Below are 19,968 nucleotides of genomic sequence, written 5' to 3' on the forward strand. Positions count from 1 at the left end.
GAGGTGATTAGCTGTATCTCAACCAAGGTGTGACTCGAATGAGATTTTCCAATAAAAGTAAAATATAATTGTTACAAATATCTTATAAAATATAATTATTGCTTCAAAATCACATACGGTATAAAAATTCTAAATACGGATATACAAGTTTAAAAAATAAGTATACTCATAATATAATTGTACAGTGTTATTCAATGACAAATCATCATTTACATAATTTATGACATAATTTTATAAAACTTATCATAAATGATGATTATAATTTTATAAAACTTATCCATGCACAGATATTTTTCTCTTTAAGAATACAGTTTATAAAAATAGGGACTGGTGAAGAGGGGAGACAACCCTTGTCGTGCTTTACTTAAACTTGAGTCTGTGTAAGTGTGGTGCGTATATTAAGTGTGGTGTGTGTATTTTTTTTTTATTCATTAGAATTGAATATGGTATCAAAAAGTTTAGTTTAACCCATTGAGTTCCCTTTAACTTCAAATTGAACCTGTTTTTAACTCCAAGGATATTTTTTTAACAAAAATAATTGATTCAAATTTCAAACTAATAAACCAACAATTGTTACCGTTACCAGTTCGGTCTGTTTTGAACGTTTTCTTTGGCTTCCCCAATTAGTGGATTGAACAAATTTGATGCAAAGAGTGTATTGCGCAACACTTCTTAGCGACTAAACTTATTTTACTGGTTAAAAGAATTTGTTCAGTAAAATAGACATGTTTGACAAAACGGCAATAAGTTTTTTTTTTTTTAAAAAAAAATCCTAATTTTTAAGATAACAAATGATTTGGAATAAACAAAAATATTAAAATTTATAATTATTTGAAAATATATTATTATCAAATTTCAAGTTATAGCCTAATAGTTAATTATGTCATTCTGTATTTTATTTTTACTTTTATCACTTAAGCTAATAACTAAAAATTTATTAAATACTTTCAATCTAATAAGCTATTTTTTAGCTTTGAGCTAACTTACCTCTTAATTTTGCCAAATGCACCCTAAAGGAATTTTTTCGTTTAACTAGCTAATTCTGTCCCTTCCTTTTCATCTATGCTAACATCCAAATTTTGGCCGACTAGTGTATAATTTCATTGGTAATGAATTTGGAATTGCCCTTTATGGCCAATTTAAGCCTCCTACTGACATGGCACCAATGACAACTACCTCATTGAAAATATCAACAACCGTAGCCAAGAACATTGAAAACATACTACACAAGTGATACTATTTCGAGAGTTTCATTTTCTTTTTCTTGTCATCTTACTATTCTTCAATTTTTGTTATGCTTTGCACTTTCCCTCTGTCCTTCAACCAGATAATTCATAGTTTGCTGCTATATCTCATGCCTCTGAATGTGATCAGCTAAGAAACATAAACAAAAACTTGAGTCTTTAAATTCTCATCTCAAAAATATATATCAATGTCAGCACCTAGTCATGCAATTGTAAAGGCTGTGGCTGCCACAGCTGGGGCTATGTTACTTATTGCTGCGATATTTGTTTACTTTTTTTACAAATTTGTTCTTGCTAGATACCACCAGAGACACAAAGTTGGTGCAAGTTTGCTTCGAGAATCAGGAGTGAACCTTGAGTATATTAACAAAGTTGGTGGCAATGTGAAGGGACTAATTGTTGAAGAAAATGGGGTGGATGTTCTTTATGTGATGGACACAGAAAGAAGACCATTGATTACTGGTTTTCCAAATAGTATATTCAATCCAAGTTACGAACTTGATGAGGAAGAAAAGAGAATAGATATAATGGTCCAAAGGTCCAAAGTATCCAAGCCTGAAATTCCAGAGGCATGTGAATCTCCTAGTGTTGTTGGTCATGAGAATCAAGTTAAGCCAGTGTCACAAGCATCATCAATTTCAACATCACTAACACCAAGACAAAACTTGCCACAATCACCTCAACCACTACCACAATCTTCACCAATGATTGATGAGAACAAGAAAACTCAACCATCACCACCACCACCACCACCTCCTCCTCCTCCTCCTCCTCCTCCAACTCGTCCTCCACCACCACCACCTGGTCCACCTCCACTTCCTAAGGCCAGTGGCTTCATTTCATCACTGAAACCCCCACCTGCTCCCAAAGGGAAAACAAACATAAGAAGCACTAAAGAGGGTATGGTAGGGGAGAGTTCAAGAGAGAAGGGTGTTGGTCAAACAAGGCTGAAGCCTCTACATTGGGATAAGGTTGCAGCAAATGTTGATCATTCAACTGTGTGGGATCAGATCAATGATGGCTCTTTCAGGTATATATATATATATCCTCCTCATTGTTAATTTGACTATTATCTGTTTTCCAAGATTTTAAATTGCGTTCGTTATAATTTTTGATATCGCAATGCTGCTGAAGTGGTCATAATAATTGCAGTCACAAAATCTCGAAGTTAAAGCCAAAATTGTAGTCGTGAACTGTTTTTTAAAACCTTAAAAGAGTGTTTTTATATCAATGCATTTTCAACTTGACTAGAAGTTTTTTTTGGTAGGCAACTTGACAAGAAGTTCTTTCCCCGTTTTACAGGTTTGATGATGAACTAATGGAATCACTCTTTGGATATTCAAGCAGCTATAAAACCCAAGAAAGAAACAGAACTCTTTCCACTTTGGCCAAGTCCAATTCCAATGCACCAGCTCAAATATTCATTCTTGAGCCAAGAAAATCTCAGAACACTGCAATTGTGCTAAGATCACTTGCTATTTCTCGCAAGGGAATCTTGGATGCAGTTCTTGATGGTCAGGGACTAAGTGTTGAGACACTAGAAAGACTAACTAAAATAGCTCCCACACAAGAAGAGGAAGCCAAAATCATCCAATTCAGTGGCAACCCGGATCAGCTTGCTGATGCTGAATCTTTCCTATACTTCATTCTTAAAGCAGTTCCAACAGCATTCAACCGTTTGAAAGCAATGCTTTTCCGGTCGAGTTACAATTGCGAAGTTCTTCAGCTCAAGGAACAGCTACAAGCACTTGAAATGGGTTGCAAGGAACTGAGAACTAGTGGCCTGTTTTTGAAACTCCTTGAGGCCATTCTCAAAGCTGGGAACCGGATGAATGCCGGAACATCAAGAGGCAATGCACAAGGTTTCAACTTGAGTTCTCTTAGAAAACTTTCTGATGTGAAAAGCACAGATGGGAAGACTAGTTTGCTTCACTTCATAGTGGAACAAGTGGTTCAATCAGAAGGAAAAAGACAAGCTATCTATCAAAAGCACAAACTTCACATAAGCAATGGTGAAACAAGCAATGTGAATAATAGACCTTATTCATATAGCCTCATACAACAAGAGGCAGATAAAGAACATGTATTGCTTGGTTTGCAAGTATTAGGTGGGCTAAGTGAAGAGTTATCTGAAGCAAAGAAAGCAGCTAGTCTTGAGTATCATAATTTCATCACTATGTGTTCAACTCTCAATGCTCATGTTAGTGAAATCAGACAGATTATAACATGCTGTGGCAATATTAGGAGTGGTGGATTTATCAATGAAATGAAAGGGTTCCTAGAGGAATGTGAGGGAGAACTTGACGTGGTGAAAGAGGAGCAGACAAGGATCATGGAGCTTGTGAAGAAAACAAACGAGTACTATCTAGCAGGAGCATCTAAAGACAACATGGTAAACCCTTTTCAACTGTTTGTTATTGTGAAGAGTTTTGTTGACATGGTAGATAAGGCTTGCATAGAACTAAAAAAGAAGGTAGAAAAGAAGAATATTGTGGGAGGAGAGGCTGTGTCAACAACACCACCTTTGTCACCATCAAAGAGGACGCCGCTCAGATTCCCTAACTTTGATTTGTATTTTCTATCGAATGTGTCAGAAACTACATCTTCTAGCCAATCAGAAGATGATTTCTGAAGCTGGGTTTGAGTTTGTATCAATTTGGTTCAGCAAAATGTTCTCTGGTGTTCCCTCAATGATCAAATATTTGTTATATAAAATCTTTAACTTTGATGGATTTCGAAGGTGTACAAAAGATATGACTATGAATATACTCTAATAAGTTTGTTATAATGGTGATTTGGTTCAATTGAAATTAAGGGTACTAGTTTTGAGTCAGAAAGTTGCTGTAGAATTTTGGAGTAATGAACTTTAAGATATTTCTACCTTTTATATTAATCCATGTTTCTAGCATTTTGTCTGTGTTCCTGGGTAAAGATGGCCAAATACTTTTCTCTCTGCTACATCCTTCGCTTCGGTATAACCTTCTTGTGTGATGTCTCTCTAAAGGGTGGATACAAAGACACTGAGATGCTTTAGGTCTTGGCTTTGAACAATATATAAGGATAATAAATGTGAGTGTCAACAATCAATATTACCTCTTGAATCTTATTTCATTAACATAAATCTTTTTGGACCTTAGACCTTAGACTTTGGGCTTTCTTGGGATAATTATCATCTTAGTAATCGGACTCAACTTTGGGCTTTCTTGGCATAACTACCATCTTAGTAATCTGACTCTAAGCAGGAATTTAACCTCTACCGTCACTTTCTCGGGAGATTTTCTTATCTTATAATGGGTCGAATAGGTATTTGACTATCCTAGCCGAGTACCTATCTGATATAATATCCGGTATAGTTTGTATGAAATAGCCTAAACATTATGATGATTATTAACTTGTGTTAATTGGTCGTACATAAATGAATTTAAATGAAACGTGTCATGAAGCATGGCTTCAGCAACTCACCTTTTTCTTTTCCTATGAATCCGGACATCAAAATCTCACGTTAAGCATGATAAAATAAACAAATGATTAATTGTTGGGAGAAATGAATCATCTCATTAAATTTTCACTTGACCTTGTTACACACACAAATTTCTCTTTTCATAAATATTTGCAATTTTTGATAAGGGTCTACCTATTTAATGTTGCCCAATGTTTATGTTATAAGGAAAAATATAGATTACAAAATTTTCACATCATATTTATTTCATGATATTAAACATTTTTCATTGCTTATATATTTTCATTTTCTTGCAAGGTGTTAACTCCTTGGTAAATATATCAATTTGTTCAAGTACTAATTTAAAACGATAAGATCGAGTTTCGAATTTACAAGAATTTTGACTATCCTTAGGATCTATATGTGTCCAATTTTAAATAGTTAATGAATTGAATCGAATGTTTGTAACGTGATGACACATAGATGTAAATTCGACATAAATTAAACTACAAAGTTAGCATGTGCAAGGGTGAGAAAACAAACACTTGAAGCAGTAAAGTAAAAGTTGATATAGAAATACGAACATGTTGGGTGCTTTGTCTACCATAACTACTCTTGATGCAACGTCAATGATTTTTCTCTATTCAATATTATTTCAATTATTACCTACATCCACTTGCATACTCTAGTCATGATTCCTCACATGAAAGAGCCTAACTTACCTAATTTCATTTCTAATCCCTTGAGAGATAAATCAAACAAATTGCATTATGAACATGCATAATTTAGGCTAAAAAACATCATTCTATCCCTAAAGATGGATTATCTAGATGTTATTTTCTAGTTCTTGAGATAAATATTTTTCAATGCCTAAACCTTATAACACTACATGAGCATAAGTGATCAAGCCATAAACACGATAATAAGCACAAAAAAGAGACAATAATATCAAAATAATATTAAATAGATAGTTAGAATCATTATATCAATAATGTTTGATTGTTAAGCTCCCAATAATGAAAAGTTTAACATCTCATTGTCATGAAAGACTTATAAATAAAATAAGGGGCAAATGAAGTGGAAGAAAATGGAGGAAGATGGAGAAAAGTGAAGGTGGAATGCTCCACCGATCGTGCCCCAACTCTCTGGTGCCCAATAGAATGAATAATAATAAGATCCCTTCTTTTTTTCTTCTTAAAACGCAATACAATCATGTTTTTCGACATTGACTATGCGCTGAGTGAGATGGAATGTTGAGCGTGACAAAAAAAATCCAATTGGTTTAAGTGACCACGCACTAAGTGTGCATCATGCGCTAAGTGCGCTTGCACGTGACAACTGTCTTCCCATGTGACTTCTTGCACTAAGCAGGGCTGTCGCGATGAACGATCCTCATGCGCTGAGTAAGGCAGTCGCGTTGAGGGCGACTCTCCAGCTCTTCTTCCATGTATTCTGTTGTATCTTTACAAAAAATATATTACTAAAAACACTATAAATTTACTAACTTTAATATCTACCGGATAAAAACTCAAAAAGACATTAAATTTCTAATGTTTAAACACACAAAAAAAAAACAAAAAAAAAGAAAGATAAAAATTAAATAATTATTATATGATTTAAATTTACAAATTACGCCTACATAACAATTATCACAAGAAAATACGATGATTAGCAATTAGCATATAAAAGAAATTTGCTACGGGCACAGGGCAAGCTGTCCCTGCAATAAAAATAGACCAAAAAGTAGGAAGAAACTATGTGACTTGATGATTGTCATATGGCCTATTACTGTTCAAATAATAAGGTTGTTAAAGGCTTCGGTAGATTAATTAGATTATTAATTAACGGGGCAAGTCCTATTCAACAACCGTTGAAGTTATCAATGGCTACCGGTTCAGTGAAGAATAATAACCGTATTAAGAGCATATTCGGTGTAGGGCATAATTATTTAGGAATTGTTTATCATAATTTTATGGATCTTATAACTTCATATTTTAAACAAAAAGTCAGTTCAATATCAAAATTATTAAAATGAGTGCTTAAATTAATTTAAAGGATTTTATTATGCTTACAAATATATTATTTATATGATACAATATTAGTAAGCCCATGTTTATATAAGCAATTTCATGTCATACGCTATAGTAAGAAAAAAACTTAAACAACATTACTTAAAATTAAATAATTCACATAAATATTCTCATTGTAGATGCTATAATGTGAGTCGTATTGTTGTGCTAGCTTCCAAAAATAAAGTTCTCAAATTAATAAGAGACAAACAGAAAAATGACAAAAGAAAAAGAAAACCCACATGAAAGTTGATACTCCTTGTACTTTGATCAACGAAGAAAAAATAACAACAGACTCTTTTAATACCCTCTATGTAATATACCTTGGTTTATTAGGTAAATTTTACGAGTTTTATTTATTTATTAATGTGGATTTTTTTTAATGAGAATCATATGAAATTTATCCAATAACAAAAAAGTTGCATTGGAAAAGAATATACGTACCCAAGCTTTCAAAAAAAAAAAAAAAAGAATATACCCGACAATACATTGCTTGCATTACACCGGTAAAGAGTAACGATAATAATACAAGCAATACAGTCTCTAATCTGAGTCTCCAATACTTGTTACTAACATACTCTTTATGTTAGTTATATATTTTTTTAAGGCAAGTTATAAAATTTATTAAAACCTACAGAATCGTGAGTAAAATTTGTTAAATAAGAAAATATTTTTAACAATTTTCAGTCAATAAACATGTGTTTGAAGAAAAAAATTATTTATAGTAGTGGATTCAAACCCACAAACTTAGTAGGAACATAATATTTTTAAAAATAAAAAAAATAATATTTTCTCAGATTCTTTTTATAAGGAACAAGTTTTACAGTGAAATTTGTTTCTTATAAGAAAGATAGGAGGTAGTATTAATTATAATAATAAAATAAAATGAAATATGAACTTAGATGAAATGTCCAACTGTAAGACCTAAGAATGGAATGAAATGTAAGAAATAAGCTTGTAATTAAAAGACAAAAATTGACAATAGAGTAAAATTTTTTATTTGTACTAGTGGATTCAAAACCACAAGTTAGCATGAACAAATTATTTTAAAAAATAAAAAATAAAATTTTCTTGGATTCTTTTTTATAAGAAACAAATTTTATGGTGAAACTTGTTTCTTATAAGAAGGATGTAATTATTATAATAGAATAGAATGAAATGAAAGCACTGATGAAATGTTCAATTGTGAGACCTAAAAGTGGAATGGAATGTAAGAAATAAATTAGTAATTAAAAGACAAAAATTGACAATAGAGTAAAAAATTAGAGATAGTAGATTCAAATATGTAAAAATAAGAGAGAAAAAGTAAAAAAAACTCTTAATATATACTTATTATTTCCTCAAATGAGAGGGAAGTAAGGGGTATATTTGTACATACTCACTTCCTTATAGGTTTGCCACTAATTATAAGTTTCGAGATTACTGTGTCCATAGTATCAACCAATTTTCATATACAATAAAAAATTTAAATTTGCAAAAAAGGTTAACAAAATTCGATTAGATTTCATGTGAAAATTAATTAATATTATAAAAATAATTAAGCATAAAACAAGTTTGAGAAAGTAATGCCAATATTTTTCATATATAATCTCAAGTAAGAAAGACGAGTAGATTAAGAGAATCTAATTCAATTTGTTAAACATCATATATGTGAATTATTATAAATTTTTTCTATTGATCTTTGATTTGATTCTTACCACCAGAACAAAATATTATGCAAAAAGTAATCCCTGGGCCCTGACCCTTTCAGAAAGTCATTCCATATGAGTTTCCAGGTAAATGTGAGAAACCCTGCTCGCAGCCCAGGTTGGTCTTGGTTTAACACAATTATACACATGTTCAACACTGATTGGTGACATTTGTTTATATTATTTACTTCGCAGGGTGGTCTTGGTTTCACACAACTATACACATGTTCAACTCTGACGGGTGAACCCATCATTAGTTTATTGGACAGTGGGTGGATACTTTTAGTTTATGAGTCAACTTGCCAAGTCTTGGTTTTATACATTACACATAATGTTCCGCGGATTGGTGAGTCCATCATTTTGGTTCATCGAACGGTGGAGATTTAAGTCAATGCCAACGGTACTAGTAATGTTGATCTGATCAGATAGAAGCATCCGCAGTTGAGTGAGTAACTAAACATTGATCAAACCTCAAAAACCTTCTTCTATTAGATCATTATAAGACCAAGAAGAAGCAAGAGGGTGTGAAAAGCAAAGTAGAGTAGCTAGAGAGAATAGAAATGACTCAAGTGATGAGAGGAGAGGTGATTGAGAAGGCTTATGCTGGGTCTTGGAAGGCTCACAAGTCCCCAGACAAGCCTTACCTTATTGAAAAGATCAACAGAAACGACCCTCAAGAAGTTATCTTTTGTTTTCCAGGATCAGGTGCTGTCAGGGATTGGTACTCTCAGAAAAACTTTGGTGAAACAAAAATAGATCTTGGTCTGTTTCCCTCACTCAGAAGCATTGGTATCGATGAACAAGCTTTGGTGAATGAGGCCTTTCAGAAAAAATTCCAAGAAATTTTGTCTGCCAAACCATCACTTGCGGATGAGGTATTGTATGACAACAACAACTCTCTTACCCTTTATGATTTGGTTATGCAAACCATCACTTTTTGGCTTTTTTCTTTCCTTTTTGCCAGTGCCACTATCATAAATCATCTGTATTTGTTCGTAAATAGTAATTGATATTGATTTGTCAACTAGTAATAAGATCCAAAGTTGCTAAAATTTTTGGCACAATTATTGTTTGGGGTAAATAATTGAATGAATGAATATGGGTACACGTAGAGAGAAAGTGCTTCATTGAATAGAACCTCGTTCAACTATTAGTGAAAAAAAAAATTCAATATTTATGAACCAATAGTTTAAAAAAGTTTTACATTCTCATCAAATTATAAAATATTACTACCAACTTTTTACACTTTCAGTTTGTAACCCTTAAAAAAAATATCACTACAAAAACCCTTAAAAAAATGTAATAGTATCATAGAATTTCTCTAGTAATAATAGGTGTTACAGTTTTATTGGTAACTCAGTTTTGTTCCAATTCATTCATTCATGTATGGTCTTGCACAACATAATTGGTCAAACATTCGATATCCATCCCTTTTCTTACTAATTATTTTGCATCAAATAACTTTTCTGCCTAAGGAAAACATATACTTGAATGAATCTGCAGGTGGAGAAAGCAATGAGTAAAAAGAAGCAAATAGTGTTTGCAGGACACTCCTCTGGTGGTGCGGTGGCTATTCTGGCAACCCTTTGGGCCTTGGAAAACTACCAACCTCCTAAATCACACGGTGGCATCCCTCCCCTGTGTGTAACCTTTGGTTCTCCCTTAGTTGGGAACCACATATTTTCCCATGCCACAAGGCGTGAAAATTGGTCTCACTACTTTTTTCACTATGTGATGAGATATGACATAGTGCCACGAATCCTCCTTGCTCCCCTCTCTTCCCTTGACCCAAAATTTGAACCAATTTCCCAGTCCTTCAACCCCAAATCCAAGTCTTTCATGAGTGACTCAGTGGGAAGAGCCAGTGCAGAAACAACTTCAGAGTTCTACTTTGCCATAATCTCAAATGCTGCAACTGTCACAAGCCATGCTGCTTCTAAGTTAATGGGAACCACAGATACCACATTAGAAACTTGGTCAAATTTCATTACCTTAAGCCCTTATAGGCCCTTTGGCACTTACTATTTCTGCACTGGAAATGGAAAGTCAGGGAAGAAAATTGTGATAACAAACTCAAATGCAGTTCTACAGGTCCTGTTTTTCTCTGCTCAATTAAGCACTGAAGCAGAAGCTGCTCAAGTTCCCTATAGGAGCTTACGAGATCATACAATTTATGGCACCGAACTGCAACAAATGGGGCCTCAGAATGTTGTGCACTTGGATCAACATCAGCTCCAGAATCTTCCTTTGTCTGAAGATGGTGCTGGTGGCTCAAATGCAACCATTAACACGGCCTTAAATGACCTTGGCCTGGTAAGTACTAACATTTCTTCTGCATTACATAATTGAAAAAAGTATAAGCATGTACTGGTTTGACCTTAATAAGCAACTTAGGAAATTAATATACTATCTAATAAGATCACATCATAAAATCCCAGATATATGTTTCTTAACCATCACAAATTGGTTTTGTTGAACAACTGGCACAATACATTAATCATTTCAGGAGAAAAAAGAAGCTGTCGTACTATAACAAATTTAAAAAGTAATCGTTAAGTCCTCGGTATAACTTTTGACTAATGAAAATTATAATATTAGTAAAGATCATCATGGTTTTTTGTGATATCTTGAGAGAAAATAGGCTATATATTAACAGTGTAAACAGTTTTACACTATCATCTAATTACAAATCACTATCTATGATATTTGTTTATTTTTATGACAATTACCTTAAAAGTCATTACCTTAGGATATGACATTAATTTCTTATTGTAGTCGATTTAGCTACGAATTTACAGAACATATATGTGATAACTCCTTTGTTTGGAATTTTAGATTCCAAGAGCAAGACTGTGCCTCCGGGCAGCAGCAGAGTGGGAGGCAAGAAGAACTGACAACGAGAATAAGATCAAAGAGAAGAAAGATTTTGTTGCGAAAAAATTGGACGTTCTTCGGGAATACAGAAAAATGTATAAGGATAAAAGGGTGGGTTTTTACGATGGCTTCAGGGAGCATAAGCAAGGTGAGGATGACTTCAAAGCAAACGTGACGAGGCTAGAGCTGGCAGGTGTGTGGGACGAGATGATGGAAAAGGTAAGAAGTTATGAACTCCCAGATGAATTTGAAGGCAACAAAGATTACATTGACCTTGGAACTGAGCTTCGGAAACTTATGGAACCTCTGGATATTGCCAATTATTACCGACATGGGAGGAATTATGAGGACAGTTCTTCTTCTTACATGATTAAGGGAAGACCAAAACGATATAGATATCCTCAAAGATGGTTGGAACATGCTGAGAGAAAGTCACATGAATCTCTCTCAGCATCTTGCTTCTGGGCCGAGGTGGAAGAACTTCACTACAAGACAAGTAGGAGTAGTAACATTGTCTCATTGGATCAACAATTTAAGGAAAGGATTGAGAAATTAGAGATTCAAATAAAAGCATGGAGTGACAGAAAGGAACTAGATGAGGATGTCTTCTTGGAGGGTTCTACCTTGGTGAAGTGGTGGAAAGCACTTCCTCAACAACACAAGCAACATTCATGCATTAAAACTCTTATTAGAGAGTGACACGAGACAAACATGCATTGCAATAAGTCCATTCAGCGAGTGTTAATTGGCTGAGTGAGCTTTTTTTGTTTCTCTTGTTTACTTTGTTTCTTATGTAGTTTTTCTTGGTTCCTTCTCGTGTGCGGTTTGTGATTCTATATATCGTTTTCCTTTAATAAATGCCACAACCAAGGTTGCGGCTATGTACAACTAGACGATTTTTTTATTTTTTTTTTCATTTTCAATACATAGTTTTACCATGAAAAACATATATAATACTCCCTTGGTTCCATTACAAGTGTAGGATAAGAGAAAAAAATTGTCTTATGAACTGTGAAGTTTAAAAATGAATTAATATGATATAAAATTAATTTTATAAAATTATTATTCTATTTCATCTATTTTTTACTTTTTGGTTAAATTATAATTTTGATTCTTTTGTTTTGGTTTTGGAAGACTAAAATTGTGAATTATTAAAAATAAAGTGATTAAAATTATATTTTAACTTTACTTTTTTATGAGTAAAATAATTTAAGAAGACAATTATTTTGTAACTCAGGAAGTAGTATTACAAAGTGACACTGCTATTATATAGAATATGAATATGGATAGTAGATATCAATGCACATGCATTACAAAATAGTAAATAAGTGGGACTAAAATTAAATTTCAACCTTTTGAGAGATGAAAATCAAAGAATTTTTTTTCACAAAAGACTAAAATTAAAACTTACTAATTTTACATAGACCGAAAATATATTTGAGTTTATGTAATTGTGAAAAAAAATTAAAAGATGAACAATAATTATTTAACTTGATTGTATTTTTTTCTCTAATTGATTACTTTTTTGTAAATTTTGTTCTCATTTTTGTTTACACATTTTTTCCTCCATGATTCAAATTGTCACGAATTTTACTCCTCTATTAATTAAACATCAATTTCATCATTGTAAAAATATGTGAAATAAAATGTTCAACATTATGAAAAATATAGTGGCAAAATGGAATAGTATGAACATACGGTGGCAAAGTTTGCAACGTTAGGAAAATATAAGGGCAAAAATAAATAATGTGAAAATATGTGGTCAAAATGTAAGAAAAATAGTAAATGATTAAAATAATAAAGATGTTGGTATGTGTTGTCTTTTTTTTTTTATCTCGTATTCATTGTGTTTGAATCTCCTTGTTCTAACCTATATTTCTTAATTTGATTTTCAACATTCATTTAGTTCTTTCCTAATAAAATGTTTGCAGCAAAATTACAAAGCCTTATTGACAATTGCGAAGTTCTAATGAAATTGATTTATAAATATTTATTCTTATATTATAAATTATAATATATTACTATGATGCTTCATTTTCTTCATTCACTCAACTACTCATTCATCTCTATTTATAAGACTTTTTTTAATCACCTCTTGCATTAATTATTTTTAAAACACTTTCTAATTAATTAACAAATTTTTAGCCAAAAATAATAAATGATGGAAATTAACGAAATAAGTTGTTTTTCTCTTTTGTTAGAATTGGATAAGATGAGTAACCACAAATTACATAATTATTATTATCTTTCCAAACATTAATTAATTAGATGATAAATAATTAAATGAAAAGAGAGATAGTTAATTTCAAAATACAAAGGGTAATTTTGGAAGAACAATACAAATTATTGAAAAATTTATAATTATTAACTAAATTACCAATTTTGTTTAAGGATGTAAATTAATTAAAAGAGTAAGGATATAGATAATATCTTTTATCTTTATGTGCAATATAATTCTTAGCCATCTATCCCTTCAATTTATCTCACTTTTATTTCTATCTTTAAATTAAATTTTAAAATTTTGAATAATTAAAAACTAACTTTGTATCACAATTTAAATCGAGTACAAAAATAATTTATATATATATATATATATATATATATATATATATATTATAAGTTTTAATTACATAAATAAATTAATTAATAGAATAAATAATGTATAAACTAACAAAGTAAATATTTTATATACTATCGTCTAATTATAAACTTCTATGCATAATATAAGATTATTAATTTTTATAATAAATTTCTTAAAAGTTATGTCTATTGTATTTAATTTAATATGTAAAAATTATCATCGATAGTACATATTTATTAAACTCTAATAATTATTACAAGAAATCAAATGCTAGTTTATTTGTATGATTTTTTTAATCCTCAATGATCTTAATTTATAGATAAAATGTGTATAAGTTTTTAATATTATAATTATAATGTATTAAATAATTTTTTTATTCCGTTATTTATTCATTTAAAATTACTAGGAAACACTTAAGATGTTGTACTAAGATATATTGTTATTAATTGTAGTCCTCATGCATGCCAAGTGCTTTAGCATTTTTTTTTTAAAAATAAAATAAAAAAGAATATGTCAGTGTTAGATTTTGTCAGAAAAATACATGAATAAATAAGATCATTCTTATATCCTTCTTTTAATTAGAAAATACTCACTTAAGATGATTGTATCACATGTGTCTTGATTGCTGAAGTAAAAATGTATAAATAACCATGAAATTAGAAAAGGGAAAACAAAATTGCACCAAACTAAGATATTCACGAAGCTAAAAATTGTCTTGGGTATGACAATCTCAATGTTGGTGGGGAACGATGGTACAAAAATTTGTTTAGCATTCAAGAATTAGATCCAACTCCTCCCTTCATCAATGGCTTCTTAAGACCCAACTCTACCTATCCATTGACTACAATGATCTAGTTGAAAACAATTTTCCCTAATGACACCACCATTGCCACTTGCAATTCTCCTTCTGCGTCGCCAAAAGCCACCGAGGAGGTATCCTTTGAATCTTAGACACTATCTTCAATCCCATTGATAAGGACTACAACGTCAAACTTGTGCATATTGACTTCTTTGTCATTCGCCTCCAGCAAGGCAAAAACGACATTGTCATATACATGCGTGTTGCCAACGAGATCTAATGGTAATTGGCGACAAACACGACCTCTCCTTTGGACATGTCCACAACAAAGGCTTCTTGACAACATCACGCTAAATGTGCTCCTTTTCACTGTTGTATGTCGTTTGCTAGCACCCCTAATTTTAAAAATTTAGGTAGAAGGGAAAATTAGGGTTTCAATACAAAGACCTAAAATTCATTGTCTTATTTTTTAAAATAATAAGTAATTATCTATAAAATAAAATTACAATGGTCCACTAAAGACTTGACCGTATAATCTCATGGTGCACCCTATAACGCGTTGTATTTTTTTTTTCTCTTTCTATCATTTTCTCCATTGATTATAATGTTTTAACTTTTTTTCATTTAAATTTTATTCTAGCCTAACCAGGATGAGCTTAATTTTGAGTGTAAAATATTTGTTAAGGACCCCATGGTTAGCAAGTTCCGCATAAAAAACAAAAACAAAGTCACATAGCTTTGTGATGCTTGCTTGACTTTGATTGGTGGTACGAATGAAGTAAAATACATTTCTAAAGCGCATTTCAAACTAACTTTAGCATACACTTTTATGGTCAATTTGATAATATAATTGCATTTTAAAATCAAGGACAAAGCTATATGAAACTACAAGGTCTTCATTAAGCCTTTTAAAACTTGTATATAAAATCACATTGCATGAAATTTCTTCAATCAATTATCATGCACAAACAAGCACATAATGCATTGCCTAAGGAACACACTCCTTAGGTCTCAGATCAAACTATAATGAATACAATTAATTTGCATAATAAGGAAAGTCACAAATAACAATAATTAATAATCACAATACCATTGGACGTCCTCCTTCTTAGGTGGAATCCTCATATTCAAGCTCCAAAGTGCAAAATTCCATACATAACACAATTATTTCAATTTAAACTCTATTTTTCCTAAGTTGAATTTTAACTCATAAAATTCTAAAAATATCATTCGAATTCTAATTTTCATCAAACTTTACAGAACCACTCCATGATCTGTATATTACATTATAAAAATTAATTAAAAAATCATTAATTTACTATTTATTTTTATTCAAAAATAGTTGTAGCTAAATTGCAAACATTCATTTTTTTACATTTTAAAAATTAGTAACTCAATTTTTTTCTCATTCTTTACAGATATCATATTTTACATGTCCTTTATCACATATATTTTCCAATTTCCAAAAATCTCTAAAACATTTTTTCCAGGATTAAACATCTCAACGGTCAGAAAATTAGATTTTAACTAAATTAATATTGATAAATAAAAAATTAATTTTCTAAATTTTAATAAAAATACTAGCCACTCCTATAGTCCAGGGAAAAACATATATTTGTAGCAAACTTATATTATAAAAAAAAATTCTTCTATTATATTCCTCTGCTATACAGGTGTCTTGTTTTTACCAATTAATTCTCTAAAAATACTTATAAGCTTTTTAGGTCAAATCATTTTTTTGTGGTTGGTCCTTAGGGTATGTGTAAGAAATGTACCAATCCAGATTTCCATAAAAGATCTTCAGAGTGTTTTAAGAAATCAAAACAGTCAGCTCACAAATTTGCATGAAAATAAAGAAAAAAATAGCTAGAATGTTTAGAATAAATTTTAAGAATTTCCGTAACATCCAGAAGGTCCAAAACATTGAAAAATGATTCAATTTTCTCAAAACATGCTTCCATTAATTTTTGAGAAATAAAAAACTCTCTCAGCCATAAGTAAGAAAACAAGTAGGAAGAGCCCCAACAAGAGATGGAAGACATAAGAAGAAGGATATCTCAATTGGGCTAAAAGAACTTGAGAAAGGAATAGCTCAAAGGAATGACACATTTGTTGGGCTAGAAATACCAATGAAAGCAAGAGTAGACCAAAGAAAAATTTAGAGGTTATCAACACATTACATGGTCAAGCCTAATAATGCAACATGAGTTTATAATAAATGGGATGATTTCATTCTAATTAGGAGTCCAAGTTTTAATTCTAGATCAAGTTTTTTTTAGTTTAATTTAAATTATAATTTGGGTATTAAGCTTGTTTGGGCATTTTGCTTATGGTTCTTAAAATTAGGGTTAACCTCCTTTGCGACTAGCACCTTGGAATAAACTCTATAATAAAGATGTAATCTTTTTCATTTTGAGTGTTGGATAATATTGAGGTTTACTCTATTGTGAGTGCGAACAGAGGCTTCTCTTTTTGATTCTTAGATTAGAACCTTCTTTGAATCTTATAAAAGGTTTCCATACTTTTGCAATGATTCTTCGCATGGTTTATTACTCTCCTAAAGTGTGACACTTGTTGTAATTTTAATAATTATTTTAAAATAATTTTCTTAAAAATATTTAATTAAATGTGCAAGTTGTGACATTTAAATTCAAATTTCTTATTAATGCCAGTAAAAATAGAAATCAAGAGGGGAAAAATAACAATTATAGGCTCATTATTGGTGACAAAAGAAAAAAAGTTAACTGAAGATTTTTTTGAAAATTATTTTAAAAGGAAATGAGGCCTATTGTTCTCTTTGCTTCTCTTAAACATTCTCCCTCTGGGTCAATCTCTCCTTGTGAATTATGTAACCTTAACTCTACTAAAACATTATTGTTATCCTGGGAGGTTTGCGTGGAATGCCACGAATAAACCTTTTAGGTCAGTGACTGCCATGCCTTAGGAAGTTCAAACCGCGTTCGTGAATTTTGACTTCAGCAATAACAACGTCTTCCTTTTTCATTTCTTGTCTATTCCATCTTTTTTTTATTTCTTTTGTTATTTCAATCACCTTGTTCTTGTTGGTGCCATTGATAAAATGTTTTATTGTTTTGCGCAACTTTCTTATCTTCTACCTCATCTTTTATCTTATTTTATTGGGAATTCTTGTTACAAGATGACCAACTCAAGGACAATCCATAAAAATATTATGACTCATATTAAGGATCATAAAAGAGATTGATAGAGAAATTTTAGAGAAGTAGAGAGAAGTTGGAGAAACTTGTTGAAGAGGATAAGAAGGAATAATTATAAATGAGAGTAGAAGAAAGGAAAATAACTTTTAAAAATCAAAATGACCCCCTACACTTAAGGTTGGTCGAATACCCTTATCTTTGTCTACGATCCATGTTTTAATTTTTGTTGAGTCCATACAAGGCCCAATTAGGTTTAAAGTTAGGGTTTTTCATATTGTGGTTAGAGTTTTAGGGTTCTTGCATGTTTTTGGTCCCTCTAGGTATCAGACAATTAAATAAACAAATTTTAAATCATCTTTCTTTCATAAATCATTTTTCTAAGGCTCAATTTAACTTAGTTTGATTTTAATTAAACCTTAACAAAATTATTTTTTTTATCTAATTTCTTTAATATTCTACTTTATTTATCACTTATAGGTTATTTCAACAATTAGACAAATTAATTAAACCACAAAAACATTAATTGCATTTTTTGTGCCGTATATACTAATTTTATACTAATTTTAAAACTTAATTTAGTGTAATTAGACTTTAATTGAAAATTTAAATCCCTAATTACCTTAGAACCTTTAATTTTACTAATAAGAATCATTACAAACTCACTAGTAAGTTATTTGTGCCATTAAAACTCTATTTTTCATTCCAGGCAAAAGTTACACATATTTACCACAATGTCAATAATCAATTGACTTAATCTTTTTCCTTTGACTATTTGGCCAAATGAGTATTTCTTTGACTTTTCAAATTTTGAACTTCGCTCCAAAATTTTGAATGTCTCTACTTAACTATTTTTTAAGTAATACTTATTTTAATTACTTTCCATTTTTTTTCTTAATTACTTAATTAATCACTAATCATATTTAATTAATCAAAACACAAATTTCACTAACTTTAAACCAATAATTCTCAATTAATTCTTAATTAAGTCACACAAACACACAATTTTGAGCTGTATTTTTTAGATTTACATGTGTTTCTATGTGTGCATGTGATTTTGTGAGCATAACTCTAATTGAGGATGCATTTCTGTGCATGCATGTGATTGCTTGAGTTTGTGCTTTTGTATATGCGTGCGATTTTGTTTGTGTATGTATTGTTGTACGTGTGATTCTATCTGCGTGCAACTCTATTGGTGTGTGCATTTTGGTATGTGTGTGCAATTCCATCATTGTGTGTGTCTATGTGTGCGTCCAATTTTTTTCTTTTGTTTTTTGTGCGCATTTGTGAGTATGTGGGTGCATTTTTGTGCATATGTAATATTATTCATTCCATTCCTATTTATAAAACTCGATTACCTAATTTATCATGATTAAGGAAAGTGGTTAATTTAATTTATAAGTATGAATTTGTCTAAAATTTATATTTTTTTCAAAACTATCTATGTCATTAATACTCTCTCTTTTATTTTTTAGTATGGATTCTTCTCTCTCTTCTAATTAATTGTTTATCAATATAATTAATTAGGGGTATTTTAGTCTAAAAATAGTTAATGCAAGAAACAATATGGATTAAATCTTATAAAAAGGAACAAACTTCACATTTAATTTGGGTCTTATAAATAGAATTGGAGAGAGTAGATGTGTGATATGTATGAAATAACTATGATCATATAACTTATGTTATGCTTGCATACCTATGAATATGTTGATGTGATTGTGCCTTAAGTTGTGTTTAAATATAATTTATGAATGTATGAGATCCATGAGAGCTTAATGTTTAATATGCTTGTATGCTTGTGATCGTGTACAATGCATGATGCTCACATAAATAAATTGTAAATAAAGTTCATAATGTTCATATTAATAAATTATTTAATAGTGATGTCCTTAGTTTGAATTTTTAGAGCTTACCAAGACTTTTCCTTTGGGCAACAACAACGTTGGAGGTAAAGAGATTTGACAACAAGAGTATAATACTAATAAGAAGAATGATCTCGATGTTAAAAAAACGAAGGATCCTCAGTTATATAAGGAAATGTGGAAGTATAAAAAAGTCGAGTTCTAAGCAAATGTGATGAGGCTAGAGTAGACAGGTGTGT

The 19,968-nt window shown here is 30.9% G+C and overlaps 2 protein-coding genes across 2 annotated transcripts; both read left to right on the forward strand.

The window, feature by feature from the left end:
* Positions 1–1,238: 1,238 nt before the first annotated feature.
* On the forward strand, positions 1,239–3,976 carry LOC100791689 (formin-like protein 4). Its single transcript, XM_006581878.4, has 2 exons — positions 1,239–2,274; positions 2,547–3,976. Exons 1-2 carry the CDS (start codon positions 1,433–1,435, stop codon positions 3,874–3,876), a joined length of 2,172 nt encoding a protein of 723 aa, XP_006581941.1. The 5' UTR covers positions 1,239–1,432; the 3' UTR covers positions 3,877–3,976.
* Positions 3,977–8,756: 4,780 nt separating this feature from the next.
* LOC100819703 (protein EDS1L) lies at positions 8,757–12,287 on the forward strand. The gene is made up of 3 exons (XM_003526993.5): positions 8,757–9,315; positions 9,944–10,753; positions 11,276–12,287. Exons 1-3 carry the CDS (start codon positions 9,001–9,003, stop codon positions 12,011–12,013), a joined length of 1,863 nt encoding a protein of 620 aa, XP_003527041.1. The 5' UTR covers positions 8,757–9,000; the 3' UTR covers positions 12,014–12,287.
* The last annotated feature ends 7,681 nt before the right edge of the window (positions 12,288–19,968 follow it).

The sequence above is a fragment of the Glycine max genome, chromosome 6 (assembly GCF_000004515.6).
Source record: "Glycine max cultivar Williams 82 chromosome 6, Glycine_max_v4.0, whole genome shotgun sequence".
NCBI lineage: Eukaryota > Viridiplantae > Streptophyta > Magnoliopsida > Fabales > Fabaceae > Glycine > Glycine max.